Source organism: Adiantum capillus-veneris, chromosome 19 (genome assembly GCF_014529385.1).
Source record: "Adiantum capillus-veneris isolate H3 chromosome 19, ASM1452938v2, whole genome shotgun sequence".
In the NCBI taxonomy this organism is placed as follows: domain Eukaryota; kingdom Viridiplantae; phylum Streptophyta; class Polypodiopsida; order Polypodiales; family Pteridaceae; genus Adiantum; species Adiantum capillus-veneris.
This window is the reverse complement of record NC_140949.1, coordinates 148,933,058-148,950,131: the sequence shown is the minus strand read 5'-3', so window position 1 is coordinate 148,950,131 and position 17,074 is coordinate 148,933,058. Positions and strand designations below refer to the sequence as shown.

General features: G+C 39.9%; 1 protein-coding gene across 3 annotated transcripts in view; it reads left to right on the top strand.

Moving 5' to 3' along the window:
* Positions 1-14,602: 14,602 nt before the first annotated feature.
* LOC147435048 (imidazole glycerol phosphate synthase hisHF, chloroplastic-like) overlaps positions 14,603-17,074 on the top strand; it is a 75,355-nt gene continuing 72,883 nt past the window's right edge. The window contains exons 1-6 of one of the 3 annotated variants that reach the window (XM_086491413.1): positions 14,603-15,115; positions 15,348-15,398; positions 15,475-15,573; positions 15,767-15,829; positions 16,143-16,205; positions 16,306-16,388. In XM_086491413.1, coding sequence (XP_086347539.1) covers positions 15,041-15,115; positions 15,348-15,398; positions 15,475-15,573; positions 15,767-15,829; positions 16,143-16,205; positions 16,306-16,388 — 434 coding nt within the window. In that variant the 5' untranslated portion in view covers positions 14,603-15,040. The remainder of the gene's footprint in view (positions 15,116-15,347; positions 15,399-15,474; positions 15,574-15,766; positions 15,830-16,142; positions 16,206-16,305; positions 16,389-17,074) is intronic. The other 2 variants (XM_086491412.1, XM_086491414.1) reach the window with 2 other exon arrangements.

The following is a 17,074-nucleotide window of genomic DNA, read 5'->3' as shown; positions in this document are numbered from 1 at the left end:
AAGTACTGAAATGAAACATGAAACAAAAAAAATTAAAATGGTACAAAATAAAGTTGAAACGAGCACTACAAGAGGTTGTGTGCTCTTGTGACGCTGTTAGCGACGGAAATACACTGGGTTTTTATAACCCCCGGCGTCGCTAAAACCGTCGCAACGAGAGCGTCGCTATAAGCGTCGCTATATAGCGACGCTCATAGCGACGGCTATAGCGACGTTTACACAGAAGACTATAGCGACGCTCATAGCGATGCTACAGAGCCATAAATAGCGACGGTTATAGCGACGCCCGAGAGAATTTTTTTTTGGTGGCAGGGCATCACCCATCAACCATATTGTACTTGATTCACTTTTTAAAAAAAGTGCAAGGGTAGATAATAGACCCAAAATAGTCACCCACAAGACGCATTGTTTGCAAAATTGACAATTGTACACATCATAGGCAAAATGAATTGATTGGCAAATGTAATAATGACAATTGTACAACATCATAGGCATAAAGAATTGATTGGCAAAAGGAACTGCGGTGACAAATGTAATAATATACATGGTTCAAAAAGACGTATAAAATCCGTCTCATGATACATAAGCTATGAGAAACCCTAAACTAATGCTATCTAGCTACGGCTAAACTGACGTCGTCTAGTCAGACGTCTCATCGCGTCCAAGCGGCGTATCTGTCGGATTCTGCAAAAAAAGACAATAAGATAGCTTTCAGTAAGTATAAACATATAACGACATTTATAAAACAATACAAAAAATAAAAAAGAGTAAACCCTAATACTAACCATGCCGCCGCGAGAACTGAGAATGTCCATCAGGGCGTTTAAGCCCTTCCTGCCTGAGTACTCACGCTCGTACGGTGTGGGATCACGTCCTGTCATCGACCACTGTGAAAACATACAAAGATTTCATTATGTTAGAATTAAAAAACTCATAAACCCTAAACTATCGAACATAAAGAGCAATGTGAAAACACTTACAAAATCGGCCTCAAATGATGCCCATCCACCGCTCCCCAAGTGGTGCGAGCTCCCTGCCTCTACTCGCGCTCTGGCTGCATCCTTTTGTTGCTTCCACTTGTCGGGATTCTCGCGCGCTGCTTTCTTCGCATTCTTCCAATCTTCTTTGGCCAGCCAATCTGGCCTGTTCCACCCATTCTTGATTGCTTTTTGCACTTCGGAACGCTTGTGTTTGCAGTATTCGCGCATTCGAATCTTCATCAGGTCTTCATTGAAGCGCTGATCCCGTGTTGGAACGGGAAACTCATCATGAAGTATGCTGATGACTCTGTTTTTTAAATCACTTGGTACTTCACTCCATTTGTTTAGTATGTAGTGTCTAAACAGCTGAGAGCAAAGACCACGCATGCGCGAGATCACCTTCTTGCCGTCATCATCCATGATGATGCCGCCGCTGATGTCGACGGAGTAAGGCAAGCCCTCTGGACGGTGACGCGTGAACCTGGGTGTCCCGGTAGGGGTCTCTAGCGGCGTGTCGATGGGGGTACGGACGTAAGGTGTCTCCACCGGCGTCTGGGCCCCGAAGCGAGGAGTGTCGAGTGGGGTGGCTCCTGGCGGAGTAGGTAGAGGTGTGTAGCTTCTAGGAACAGTCAGCCGTGCAAAACCTGGCGTAGATGGCGATGCTGTGGCTGGTGTGGGGGCGAGCAAAGAAGGGGAGGGTAAAGAGCCTCGTCGAACACGAGGCGGTGTGGAGGCATCGGTGGCGGAATCCCCACAACAACCGCCACCGCCACCACTAGAGCGCCGGTGTCTAGACGAGTGTGAAGCTCGTCTCGTCGACGCCGAAGCTTCGAAGCGCGCCGAATGCTCCGAAAGAGAGGGAGATGCGGATGGAGTAGGAGCGCGCGATGATGCGCCAGAGCGATGACGCTCCACGTACCACTGTCTCTGCTGCGGTGACAAAGAAGAAAGAAACTCCTCATCATCCATACCTGCATTAAACACACGAATATTTAAACTTAATATTGAATGAATAGAGTAGACAATGACGCAAAGACCATTAAATACAATGACGTAATGACGCATATAAATACAATGACGCAATGAATTGAGTGATAGAAGAGGCAAGTCGAAAACTCAGAATTTTCAATCAAAAGATGTGAGCGCGAGTAGAAAAGAGCGTTATACACCATGGAAGGTACGTAGAGAGCCAGAGCTTTTACAACACGGAGCAAAATTGTTCAAATACAATATTTGTGGCTTTAAGAGATCTCTCTCTCATCCTCGCATAACTCAGCATAACTTCCTATATCTATATAGAGCTCTCCGTTTAAACACATATCCTCTGTTTCATTTTGTAGCTCCTCTGCATGCACCCCATATAGAGTAGTAGCATCTTGATGCTCGTCTGGCACCACCGCAGCGGCTTCTGATTGAGCATCTTCTCTGATCTCCTCCATTGATGTCGTTGTGATTGGCACATGGTAGCCTTCATACGTCCTTGCACTACGAGGGGCTACCTCTATGACGTACCACCAGTTTGATGTAGACTTTGTAGGATGAAATATTACCTGCCAGAGCCACATAACTTACATGAGAGCTTTCAAGCACATAACTTGTAAAAGGGGGATGTTAACTATTTACATACTTACTTGTTCACAATGCTCGGGTAGTACGAAAGTGTCTCTTAGGTCAGTCCATTTCTTAGTAGAATCCACCTCAAGAAAACCAGACTCTCCTCTACGCACAGTAGCGTTGCGACCCTCCATGATTATCTTGAACCATTGCACGTCGAACAAGTCGACAAAAAATCCTCTGTAATCGATCCTCAAAATCTCTTGCAGCGTGCCGAAGTAAGTGAGTTCCGCCACCACAGGATCTGCATCAGAGGAACGTCGTCGACTAAACTGTTCAAATTTTGCCATGATTCCACAATCTTGAGTAAAACGCTTTTTGTCGATGCAGAGGGAAATGTCGCAAAACCTTTTGTGGAATTTTTGTCCCGTGGAGATCTACTCGATATCTTTCGGAATCACATTTCGGACACTTCTCCATGTCTATGTATTCTCCTCTGAAAAGAATGCAGTCATTAGGACAAGCGTGGATAGAATTGTAATCCATCCCCAAGTTTCGCAAAATCTTTCTTGCTTCATCTCGGGAATTTGGCATCACATTGTCAGCTGGTAGTATGTGCTCTTTCAGCAATCTACACAACATAAAAATATGATACAGTCGTGTAAAAATCTATCAGATCATTATACATTTAGAGTTTTATTAAAGTAAACTAATTGTAATAGATCACCTGAAAAGCGCTGTGACGCTAGTGTCACTCCATTCAAACTTTGCGTGCATGTTGAGAAGAACCAGGAGTGCTTTCAATCTAGACATACGTGCTCCATTATACAATGGCGTATCGGCTTCACTTTTCATATCATCATAGATAAGCCTTTCTGAATCCATGATCGTCTCGATCATTTCATCAATCTCGGGCTCAAACATTGCCTCCTTGGGAATGTGCTCTGCATGATCATCCCCCGAGCTGTCAGAGGCTACATCTTGTGGCCTCACATATGCTGCTTGACCAAAGCGCCTGCGAACACGTCTATTGGGTTGCAAGATTGCTGCTTGTTGGCCAGCGTCAGAGTCCGACGAGTTATAATTGGCAACAACTCGATCTATAATAGATGGATCGAATTCGCCAAATTCACGAACGTGCTGCAAAGAAACACGTCTTGTCCGTCGCACAGCATGCTTGCATTGATTACAAGGACATAAGACCCTCGTTGAGAGATAGGTGTTTCGGTTGGACGGTCCCACATCCTCGTCGCTACTCATAATGAGGATAAAAAACTTATAACCTGGACAACAAATTTAATATTCTATTGGCATTCTTCATCTTATCTCTATCTCTCTCTCTCTCTCTCTCTCTCTCTCTCTCTCTCTCTCTCTCTCTCTCTCTCTCTCTCTCTCTTTACCTCACATTCTCTAGTCATGTCCAATCCCCGCACACCTCGGTCTAGAGGTGCACGGAGATCAGAACCACCGGGTTATAATCTCGTCTTTATTGGTCAATACCTATATTTGTGGGCACAAGAAATCTACACACCCACGTCTACATGATACTGCATGTAGTGGACAAAACCCCTTTGCCTCTTCTGTAGCTGTAGCACTTCACAGCATCTTAACATCTTTTCACAGTAGATCTTTTCACTGTTCGTCTAACTCTAAACCCTAAACCGTAAGTAATTCTTGCGTGGACTCGATCTAACGTAAATAAGCGTAAATCTAAATAAACGTAAATCTAACTAAAAATAAACCTAAATCTAATTTAACGTAAGTCTACATCTAACCTAATCTTTAACGTCTTTTGGGATAGTTTCCTACGACGTTAAAACTCTCTTCTTCTTGTGTGTGTGTGTGTGTGTGTGTGTGTGGGTAAACCTAAATAAACCTAAGTCTAATCTAATATAACATAAATCTAAATCTAACGTAAATTATGTTATATTAAAAACAAAGAACTAAACTAACAGGGATTATAAGAACCTTAAAACTGATTTAACACATAATTTTTCACATAACTCGGCAAGAGTTGGCATTCTCATCACTAAAGATGTGAGAGTTAACTTCCGGCGGTGACGCTGCCTCATCTCCATCCACATCTGACGACAGCAATTGGCCCTTTAGACCGTTCTTGCTCTTGTTACTAACTTTGAAGTTGCTGTTGAATGACTAGAGGTTGTCTAGATGGTCATTGTGTCGAGGATGTAGTGACTCTTGCCGCCCTGAAGATCCACCTTCTTCCCTATCTTCTGAAGACATTTCACCAGTACTTTTGGATCGACGGAGCCCACCATGAGTGAAGGCAGCAATACCCTATATTCCATTGAGGGCTTTCTTCACCCGCTTCATGCAGGCATCGCAGTCTATGGAGACCTAAATCTAATCTAATATAACGTAAATCTAAATCTAGCGTAAATAAACGTAAATCTAGTTAAAAATAAACCTAAATCTAATTTAATGTAAGTCTACATATAACCTAATCTTTAATGTCTTTTAAGATAGTTTCCTACGACGTTATAACTCTCTTCTTCTTGTGTGTGTGCGCGTGTGTGGATGTGTGTGCCAATAAAAAGAGATAAATGGTATAACCTTTCTATCACCCATGCCAAGTATGATAGATTGATTATGCCATTTCCCTCTTGAATAATAGGTCTTGAGTTCAACTCCTCGTCGGCTAGATCTTTAGTTCTTTTAATTTTAATTAGTTTCCTACGACGTTAAATTAGTTTCTCTCTCTTTCTCTCTCAATGTGTGTGCGTTTTTTTGGATCGTATGCATGTTTTCTCTCTCTTTTCCTCTCTCAATGTGTGCGTTTTTTGTTTATGCATGTTCTCTCTCTCTTTTCCTCTCTCAATGCGTGCGTTTTTTGTTTATGCATGCTCTCTCTCTCTTTTTCTCTCTCAATGTGTGTGTGCATTCTTTGTTTATGTATGTGTGTGTGCGTTTTTGTTTTTGTTTGTACTCTCTCTCTCTCTCTCTCTCTCTCTCTCTCTCTCTCTCTCTCAAAAACACTATGTGTGTGTGTGTATGTGAGTGTGTGAGAGAGAGAGAGAGGGAGAGAGAAAGAGGGGAAGGGAACATGAGAATGAGGAGAGGGAAGGAGCATACCTGGCTCTCCTTCCTCTCCTCGTGTGTGTGTGTGTGTGTGTGTGTGTGGAGAAGAAAAAGAGAGAGAGAGAGAGAGGGAGAGAGAAAGAGGGGAAGGGAACATGAGAATGAGGAGAGGGAAGGAGCATACCTGGCTCTCCTTCCTCTCCTCGTGTGTGTGTGTGTGTGTGTGTGTGTGTGTGTGTGGAGAAGAAAAAGAGAGAGAGAGAGAGAGAGAGAGAGAGAGAGAGTGAAGGAGAGCGTTACCTGCTCCTTGCTTGAGGGCGCCGAAAAACTCAGATCTGAGATTTGAGTTTTTGGGCGCGCTCGGTTATTTTTTTAACCCAGCCGGCGTCGCTATGAGCGTCGCAAATTTACAAAGAAATTTGCGACGCTCATAGCGACGCCGGGAAATTTTTTTTTGAGCGTCGCTGTGTGAGCGTCGCTAATATGAATAGCCTCTTGTAGTGGAGAAATGGTACAGCACTCTGAAAGCATACAAAAAATCGAAGAATGAAATGCTTTTGGCTATCTCACTCACAACCCTCTTTACCTATCGAGAATAGATCTAGCAAGTCCTCGACTTCTAAACTCTATCAAACACTAAACCTCGTGTCTAGCTGCTTCACTGCTAAAGTGTAAATGGAATGGAAGGACAAATCTTTAGAAAAAGAACGCTCTAAATACACACTAGGTCACTCACCATCTAAGGATCATATCCCGGGCAAACAACGCCAATGTTAGCGGGTCGCCGCAACGGACGTCTACAACATAGTTTTCTGGCACTAACATAATGTCAATACTCAGGGAAAGTGACTCGGATGGGGCACAGAGACTCTATGAGATCGTCAATCTCATGAAGTGAACCTTAACAAGTAAACACAACAACTCTATAAGCAAACCAACACTCAATGATGAGGGAAATCTGCCTATGTCCTTTCTCACAGCTGTAGGTCATCACGCCATTTCGGCACTCAAATGGACTCGAAATGCAATGAAACTTTAGGAGGAGGTCTAGGACACCTAGGGGCACTATCCTAGCAAGTCTAGTCGCAATCCAACAAGGTAACAAAATCACGATCCATCATGAAAAAGGTCTTGAAAACTGCAACAGAACTATCATCCTATGGTCTAAGAACACTCTCCTATGGTCAAAACGACTAAAAACAACGATTTAAGCACTCAAATCTGCAATTATAGCTCACAGATGCGTAGTTGCGAATCATAGCAAAACTGACAATGCTTACACTTAAATTAAAGAGCAAAGAGAGAGGAACACAATGCAACTTTCGGATTTGAAAACTGATTACCTAGTCATTAGTTGCGTCGATTACAAATTGGAGTAGCTCGTAGCTTGAGCGTATGTTTTTTGAGCTCCCACTTCTTCTCAAGATAAGCCCTGTTTTCACATTAAGGTTATTGACCTTTATACCTAGGGCATTCTAAATGGCCATTGGCCGGCTCACACGGACCTTTACAATTGTCATTACAACATTACAACTGAGGGGATTGATCCACTACTTTGGAATCAAGATTTACAAAGACTATCATTACACTAGCCTGGACAATAAATAGAGTAAAAATGTGGTGTCCGGCTACGTGTCCGGCTAGGTGGACGCCCGTTTGATATGTCCTCAAACATCATACGTTGCATATGTTTGAGTGCTTTGACATTGAACATGCGAGATTTGCCGACTAATGATTTGTGTGTGAGAGTCAACCAATAAATGTATGAGAAATTTAATGACGTTCCCGTTACCATATTCATGCAATTTTTGATGGAGAATGAGGCCATAAACTACTCCTCTTTTCTGAAGGCATTATATTGGGGCAAAGCATGAAGGATCGTGGGTGCTCCATGTAAATTCTCTATGTAAAAAACCTTGAGATCGTTGAAAAAGGAACTTTTGACCTAGGTTGCTCCTACTAGTTGTTCATTGTTAAGCTGCGGGGCTACCAAACAACATGTGGGATTGGAAGCTTGCTTTGATGACTACCCTCAATGTTGGACTCTAGACAAAGATTTTGCCTCAACTTGCAAAAAAGAGCCAATAATTTGTACCAAAATGTAGCATGTTTGTTATCTTGTCACCAATGGGTGTGTGTGTGTGTGTGTGTGTGTGTGTGTGTGTGTGTGTGTGTGTGTGTGTGTGTAATGTTGTGTGTGTGAGTTGATTGCGCAATGCATTGAGAGTAGAAAGGCCAAATTTGGGCTAATTTTTTTCCTAGATGCATGTATGGTACTCGATTGATTTCGTCCTTGCCAAATACAAATGCAATTGTCCACACTAAGCACAACAAGCACCAAACTTGCCAAATCTTTATGCTTGATATATCGCCTCATAATAATAGTGTGTTTAGTAAATCTGAATTGAGGCAGAATTCTTTGTGAGACTACTCCATGGAAAAAAGGAGGAACACTAAAGCCTTAGAGGCCTTTGACATAGATGGGATCACAATCTATCAATCAGAAGGGATCTTTAATTAACAAAAGAGTGTTGTGCACACAAGGTTTAGCATAGAGAAACGAGACTTAGCACAGGATGAAAGTATGATTAGCATTCATGAAACCCTAATAGCTTTGATACTATTGGGTAAAGGGCTATGTCGAATTGTCCACTTTACTAACCTCATTACTAACCATCCATATGATTGATTATCTTCATAGAAGACAATAAGGAGCTCACACCAAACACTGATGCGATAATATGGAAGCTTCACCCATATCTTACTTTCAACCCCCTCCTCTTCGTCTCTCGCTCTCTCTATGTTCTCTCTCTTGTTGTTTGTAAAGATAGTACTTGCTTTGGAAGAGGACATGGAGTTGGTACAAGTGGATGTTAAGACATCCTTCTTACATGTTGATCTTCATGACGACATTTACAGGCAATAGCCAAAGGATTTTGTTGACAAATACCAAAGAGAAGTTGGTGTGTAAGCTTACGACAATACTATAAGGCCTAAAGCAAGCACCAAGGGAATGGTACCATGATTTGATGATTTTATGAAGTCTCAAGGGTATAGGCAAACCAAAATATCATTTCCTCTATGCAAAGAAAGCTATAGATGGTAGTCTTGTGATCGTGATCCTTTACATGGATGATATGCTCATCATTGGGAAGGATAATTTTGAGGTAGATGCATTGACAACAAAGTTATGTGAGAACTTTGACATGAGGGAGTTGAGAGAACCAAACCAAATGAATGGCATGTGCATTGTGTAGGACGTGTGAAGAAGATTCTTTACTTGTAATATATAGAATACATTGTCCATGTATTGAAACATTTAAATATGGAGGTTAGAAAATCGATTTCTACTCTATTGCCTCCATATGTGAGGTTTATCTAAGAGAATTGCCTCAAAAACGTTAAGGAAAATGTTGAGATGGTTATATGCATAGCGATTGGTTCTTGGATGTATGCGATAATTGGAACTCGTGCATACATTGTATTTTGAGTGAAAGTTATCAGCAGATTATGGAGAACCTTGGCAAGAAGCATTGGGTGCCCATCCCTATATATGTCATCGCTTTCATGTTAATAAAACAAGGCGTCCATAGGGACAAATGGCACCGCCGGAGGAGAGATAAAGAGAGAGGAGAATCAATTGATATGAAGACACAATTTGAACTTTGTTCGAGAGAGTCTAAAGATTGCTCCACCAAGATTCAAAGCAACAATATTGAGAGGAGAAATATGTGGTCATTGTAGTCAAAATCAAATATCAACCACAATTTGGGTTCAATTCACCACGATGTCAGTGCCATGATAACTGCACTACTTCTATTCTAAATCATTATTTAAGTACTTGATACAGCCATTTCATGGAGATAAGAAGCCAAAGAGACAAGAGTGAAGACTAGGGATGTTTGGAGGAATGTGTAAGCCTTAGAAAATAGAGTAGATTGAATTCAAAAGGACATGAAGTCCTTAAAAAAATTTCCGAATACAAGGCTACCTTGATCTATACACAAAAAGAAATTACCATACCATGGTGTAGGCACACACTAGGTATGCGAAGAGCTATTACAACATGTAGACATGGCCTCATGGAGAGCTAGCTACCTGGATATGAGCATCATTTCAAAAAGGCAAACAAGAATATGAAAATGGTTAAACCAATCTTTGATCTCATTGAGCTTTCACATTGCTTTTGTTGCTGCAAAAAGTTGACAAAGAAAAGATTGATCGAGATCCTGGTCCATGAAAAGAGATCTAAAAGCTTATGGAAGCATGAGAGGTAGTTAAGCTCATCATATGTGGTGTGTGACACTTTTGCAACCATGCACACTTCCTTTACATACACATTCCTCTGAACACACCTATTGCAAGCATGAAAACTTGCACTCATATGAAACCAACGATTATGTCTTACCCATCAACACATAACTGAATGAAAGAAATTCATATAGATTTGCATGCACAATTTAGCGATTTAAGTTTAGGTATCTACATTCTTCTGTGGAATAAAAAGGAAAGCCATCTCCACGAGATGTTAAACTAATAAGTGAAATGAGACACCATAAGCCTATATGCATCAGCTTCATTCATGTGAACAATGTCAGTTGAGCAATCTGTGGATGAAGTTACCTTTACTGGAGGCATTTGCAAAGCCAAGATTAACTTGTTTCAGAACAGAGCCAATTGCTATGAAATGACTCAACTGCTAGCATCATGAGTGTGTAATAGTGAACAAACCTCAACTTCCTTAGTACTAGACTAAGCTCATTCTACCGGGAATCGAGCAGAGGCACGCATGTCAAAGGAGCCTTGACTTTAGATGTGAAGAGGCATTCAAGAAACAAGCCTACCAATCAATAGTGCATTTCCTTGGACACAAAATTATTACCTTGATCACTATATTTATCCCATATTCAAGTTCTTGCAAATTCTTGAAGGTCGTCTTCACCTCAAATGGTATATTGCTTGCATTTTGCGCGCAGAGAGAGAGAGAGAGAGAGAGAGAGAGAGAGAGAGAGAGAGAGAGAGAGAGAGAGAGAGAGAGAGAGAGAGAGAGAGGTTGTGAGTACCCCCAGGCTCTTCAACTACACCCCACATTGTAAAAGAAAAGCCCTCTTGTCTCATCTTTCACATGTAAATAGCGAGCACACAAACGGGGAAAGATTGGAGGTCTTTCGAAAGTTTACCCGCGAGATGGTTCTCGTAATAGAAAAATTCTACTTGTGGCCCAAGATACAAGGCCGCATTTTTGTAGTAAAAAACCATGCATTAGCAATTGCCTCCGATAGTGCCAAAAATCAAAGTTAATAATGTTTTACTTCAATAATTCAATTTAGCTAGTCAATGCCATCTGTCAAATTGTCAATGTTTTTGAAGAAAGAAACTTCCAAAATAGAGTATACGTAGTCTCATGCACTAGTTCACTCAAGACATATGCCCGCTTGAAAGAGGCTCAGTGCTTTCAGCTTGTATAGCGATATGGCTCTCATTGCAATCTCCAGCAGCGGAGTAACCATGAGTCAGCGCCCATTTCCCGGCAGCAACAGTCAAGTTTTCTGCTGCAACGATTACGTGAGCTTCCCTTCTTCTCATCAGTCCTCTCAACGTAGCAGCTCTTCCATAGCCGTATCTACACATCAAAATGATGGGTCCTCAGTGGAACATAGAGGTTTGTGATCCTATTTCGTGCCCAAGTAGAAGACACTTATGGGTCTATATCTATGGTCCTGTCTTATGCAGTGGTGACTTTGTTGGATTATGGTGATGGAAATGTCCGCAGTATTCGGAATGCAATTCAGCTTCTTGGATACCACATACATGATGTAAGGTTTCTTTATGCCCACCAAATGAAAATAAATGTGATTCCATGCTAAGTTGCATTATTCGTTATTCGGGAGACGTATAATACGCGAATAATGGGCGTATTATTCGTTTATCTAAATTATACGGCCGTATTATACAGTGCCACATCAGCAGAAACGGCCAATTATATAACTTCTTGATTTTTTGATCGAAAAACTTTTCAAACGAAATTATTTTCGAACGAAAGTATTTTCGATCAAAAATTATAACGATCGAATATGTTAGTATATATAGCAACAAGCGAAAGGCCTCATACCAGCTTTCAAAGTCAGTGTTTTCCATGTGAGTACTCTCACCAAACGATCAAAAAATGTAATTTGTAAAAAAATAAAACAATTTGAATGCAATAAAAATTAAAATTCAATAGAATTTTAAGTTTTGTGATTCAAATATATGAATTTGTTTTGAAAAACTTTGTAAATAGTTGAAAGTTTGTATTTTGTGAAGAGGTTAATCTCTCACCTGATACAAACTGTAATTATAAGAATCACTTGTCAATGTGTTCAATTAATTGACACTTGAAAGTGACTAATAAAAAAAAAAAGTAAGATATTATCGTTGTGTGTAGAGTGTACTCTCACATGAGATAATTAGTTTAAAAATATAATTACATAAAAATTAATTTATGTAATTTAAAGTTCGATTTTGATGTGTAGAGATTTTCTCTCACTTCAAAATGAATATAATGAAACAAAATTATATTTTTACGTTTTGTGTAGAGCTATTCACACTGCTATGCTCTCACTACAGTAAAAATTTAGGAAAAACATGTCCAAAAATAATGATATTCTCTTATCTTTATTTGGACTGCAAAATCTACCGTACTGTGTGAGAGCATACATATGCTCGCATTGTAGATAGATAATCGCTTAAAAATCTATGGTAAAGTGTAAGAACTTTTTGTTCGCACTTTACATAGATACGATAATTATCAAGTATTGTACGTGATTATCGTTTTGACATTTAAAAATGTCACTTATAGCTCTTGTATGTATAGTAATTTATAATGATAATCATTTTAATACTTGATTTAATTGTAATTATTGATTATCGTAATGTGTTAAAGATACAAGCTTGCACTTTAGATAAATCGATGCAATTTATATGTAATCCAATGGTATTGTTTTTTATTATTGTATTTTTGTTCAATCATTGTTTTTAATTATTTTAATTTTGTTCAATCATTGTTAGTTAAATTAATTTAATGTTTTAATTGATTTTGATTATGAAAATGATCATTGACTTTGTTTTTACTAGCAAACTATTTTTGTGCATCATGGTGAAAGGACAAGAGTGGAGTTATGTGCATGAGTTGAAAGCTGGGAGAAATACATCTCGACTTAAATGTAAATCTTGTGGCCACGAGTTTAGTGGTAATGCAACCAGAATTAAAGAGCATTTGTTTAAAGTCCCTGGCAATGCTGAAAAGTGCGGGGCACCCCCAAAAGATATTCATGAAAAATTTGCCATGTATTCTCGCAAAGTAAAGTTGATTCTTGCAACTAAACATAAAGGTGATGTTTCTTAAGATATTCATGCGAATATTGAACCATCTGTATACAATGAGGCAACAAAAGAGGTGTGTACCACTCAAGTAAATGATCAAAGTTCTCAATTGAACCCTCTTCATGGACATGCTTCTACATCAGGAGAAGTTCCTAGCACAAGCAAATCCGGCAGAGCGTCATCCAATGGACAGACAGTGCCTGAAGCATTAGGTAAACAATGGTTGCTTGAGTTGCATTTAAAACGGACACAAGCATTTGTTGCGTGTGGCATATCGTTCAATGTTATGCGCAATCCAATATTTCAAGATGCTTTGATGAGTACAACCAAAAAAGGATTTGTGCTTCCTGACTATAACAAGATGCGAACTGAATATCTTGATAAAGTCAAAGACTGTACTGAAGCCATTCTCAAACGCACAGTCCTAGAGTTTGTTCCAGCATATGGATGCATCATAGCATTGGATGGATGGACTAACTGTCAGAAAAAACCTTTAATCAATGTAATGCTTATTAACCCTAGAGGGGCTATGTTCGTGGAAGCAATTGACAGCTCATTGAAAGAGAAGACTATCACCTACCTAGCAGAGGTGTATGAGCGTGCAATTGCAAAGGCAGGTGGACCAAAGAATGTGACTGCTATTGTCACAGATAATGCGGCCAACTACAAAGGAGCAGGAAGAGCTATTCAAGTCAAGTATCCGGAGATTTCTTGGGTACCATGTGCAGCTCACACTTTAAATTTGCTTTTAAAAGATATTGGTAAAATGGCATGTGTGAAGAAAACTTTATTGGATGCAAATCATGTGGTGAAATTCATTAGAGAGCATCAATTTTCGTATGCTCTTTTTCGAACCAAGTCACCAAATAAAGCTCTGCAAATATTTTGCGCAACAAGGTTTGCTACGGCATACTATGTTCTTGCTGCTTTGCAAGAGTTGAAGCCTGCATTGATGGAAACCTTAGCAGACAGAAGATGGGATGGATGGCTCAGCAAGTATCCAAGTTATCAGGAAGCAGCTGGTCGATGTGCACAAATAGTAAACTCGCCAGTCTTTTGGCGTAATGTAGAAAGAATAGTAACTGTGTCTAAGCCATTTGTAGATCTTTTGAGAGCACTTGACACAGATTCTTTTATTTTTGGTCGGGTCTACTGGTATATGTCAAAGGCTATACGCAAGCTAAGAGAAAATGTCAGTTTTGGTGCAAAGGATAAAGCTACCATGATTACAATTGTTAACAATAGTTGGGTGCAGTTGCATACGCCATTGCATGGTGCGGCTTTTGTATTGGATCCTAAGTTTCAAATGCATCAGCAATTTGCCAACAAAGAAGTTATGTCCGACTTCAAAACATTCTTCAGCTGTACCATAAAAGGTTGTTTTGTACCTGTCTTTGGGGTCCAACGATTATAAGTGATCACGACCCACGACTGACCACTAGTTTCTGGCGAGCACTTTTTACGAACTTAGGAACTAAGCTGAATTTTTCTTCGTCTTATCATCCTCGGACAGATGGACAAAGCGAAATCCCTAACTCCATAGTCCTAGACATTTTAAAGTCCTATGTCTCAGATAACCAACGAGAATGGAAGAAATAAACTTTACTGTGCTTTTATGTCATACAAGCATGCTTAGTTGTACTTGCCATTTTTCATTCCTTCTAATTTGGTTGTTGGGTTGGTTGTTCATACGTGGAGAGTCTAGACTAAGACTTAGTTCCACCAGGAGGTGCTTTGGAGGTCCTGTAGAGACCAGAAGACCTTCTCATGATATCCTCACGTAATGACAAGCTGTCTCATGACCAGGATGCGATTAATAACTTTTGACTCCTAATTTTAAGACAGATGGATCTCGTTGTCTAGTTCAAAGTGGATACTATGTGTGGGGTGCTCTTAACTTGATGGAAACATTTTGGAGGGCTTGACTATGGGGTGGTCATGCTATCCGGAGCAACATGCTTTGCTTTATCTTACTGGAGATTCCCAAATCATCAGTCACTTTTGCCTTTTTTTGTTGTTAATGCATTATGCACGACTAAACAACATTACAAGCACCAGTTTGTGCCATTATGCTCTTTTTACTGGAAGAATGAGAGCTTTGTATTATGCAAAATCCCTTTGGCAACGGATATACGATGCATGATTTTAGTTGCAGTATCAGAACACTTTCTTTTGTTCAAGTATCAAATGATTTGTTTGTGTCTGTTCAAGAGTTGCATGTATAGATGATATTTATTTATTTCATATTTCTCCAGCTGAGTGTGCTATTGTGCACTTGTCCTTGAATGAGGTGCTCCTTGCTTTCTTGGAATGTTTGTGCTCAATGCACGGAAAGCTATGGATTTTGCATTCTACTCTTTAGCACCTCCTACACTTGCAGTCATGAATATGTAGGTTCTTTTTCTTTTGCAGGAGGAAGAAGAGGTATTTGACAAGCCCGGGGTGCACTCCACTTTAGCGCGGGTTTGTATAGAGAAATGCTATCTTCTGCAAAGCATTTTTGGGAGGCTTAGGGTATTAAAGCATGAGCTTTTGACAGGTTATTGCTTGCCTAGATGTGAGATCAAATGATAGAGGAGATTTAGTTGTTACAAAAGGTGATCAATATGATGTCCGGGAACAATCTGATGGACGAGAGGTTCGCATCACATTTTCTGCTGTCTCACAGGCTCATGCCTCTATTTGTTGAGTTCTTTGTGAAGACGTTGTTGTCTCTTAATTGGAAGCTTTAAAGCTTAACGATTCACAAGTTGAATCTTGACTAAGAAAATAGCTGTGCTCATAGCTATCATAATTTCCATAGTTAAACACTTCAGACTGTTGTGTGAAAGGTTCGCAACTTGGGCAAGCCTGTGGAACTTGCAAGTCGATATTATCAGGAAGGAGCTGATGAGGTAAGACTTATATTTTAGACGTAAGGCATGATCTTTTTTTGCATGTCATACCCTTGCTTGTACATGAAGTGGGTGTTGTGGAGTGCCTTGATTATTAGGAATATGCCCATCAGGATGGTGTGAGGAAAGTTTGAATACACCCCTCTAATTCTGTCGTTTGGCATTGTTTTTTCCTCCTGCTGTACTGCTAAAATTGTCTTTTAGTGTCAGCAAATGGATGGAAAATTTTTGCTTAAAGCAAAGCCTTGTCTGTTGCATGAACCTTTTCAATGCATTAATTTTTATTGTTAGCTTCCTTTGTTCTTATGGACAGGTGGCATTTCTTAATATTACTGGTTTCAGAGACTTTCCATTAGGTGATATGCCCATGTTGGAGGTGAAAAGATTGTGTTCAATGAAATCTTTATTATCTAGTCTATCGAGTTTATACTATGGTTTAAAGGGTACGAAATGGCATGTTGTATCATTTCTTGCAGGTGCTTCGGCAGACGTCCGAAAAAGTTTTTGTACCACTGACAGTGGGGGGTGGCATTCGAGATTTTAAAGACAAAAATGGAGTGTAAGCTGTTGTTTTAGCGTGCAATTGTCATGTCAGTAATCTAATCTTAAAAAAGTACACCAGTCGAGTAACAGGTCTAATGGTTTTATCTCAGTATAAAGATCAAAGGATCAATTTAAATGCAACAGATAATGCTTCAATTGAATTTAACTTACTTTTATAATTAATGAGATACGACACATTTGAAGACAAAAGAGAGATACAACACATTTGAAGACAAAAGACACGGAGGTCCAATGTTAAGGCTCTGGGTGTAAAGGTGTTTTGAATTTAAATAGGCCTGTATCTTTGCAGGGAGTTGAATATAAGAGGGAAGGTGTTTCGTCCCTAGACTTTAGTCTCAGAGTGAGCAAGAGAGAGAGAGAAATGTATTGAAATGAGAGAGAGAGAGAAATGAAATGAAATGTTATATTAACGTCTTCAAAAGGCCATAATGACCTATGAGACCCGAAAGTTACAAAGTGGTGGATCTGATACAAAGTCAGAGAGAGAGAGAGAGAGAGAGAGAGAGAGAGAGAGAGAGAGAGAGAGAGAGAGAGAGAAATAAAATGAAATGAAATGATATATTAACGTCTACAAAAGGCCAAAATGACCTATGAGACCAACTGATTACAATGATGTGTCAAGTACCAAGTCTGGGTACAAACAAAGAAAACTACAAACAAAGAACTGATAGGAGTGCTACC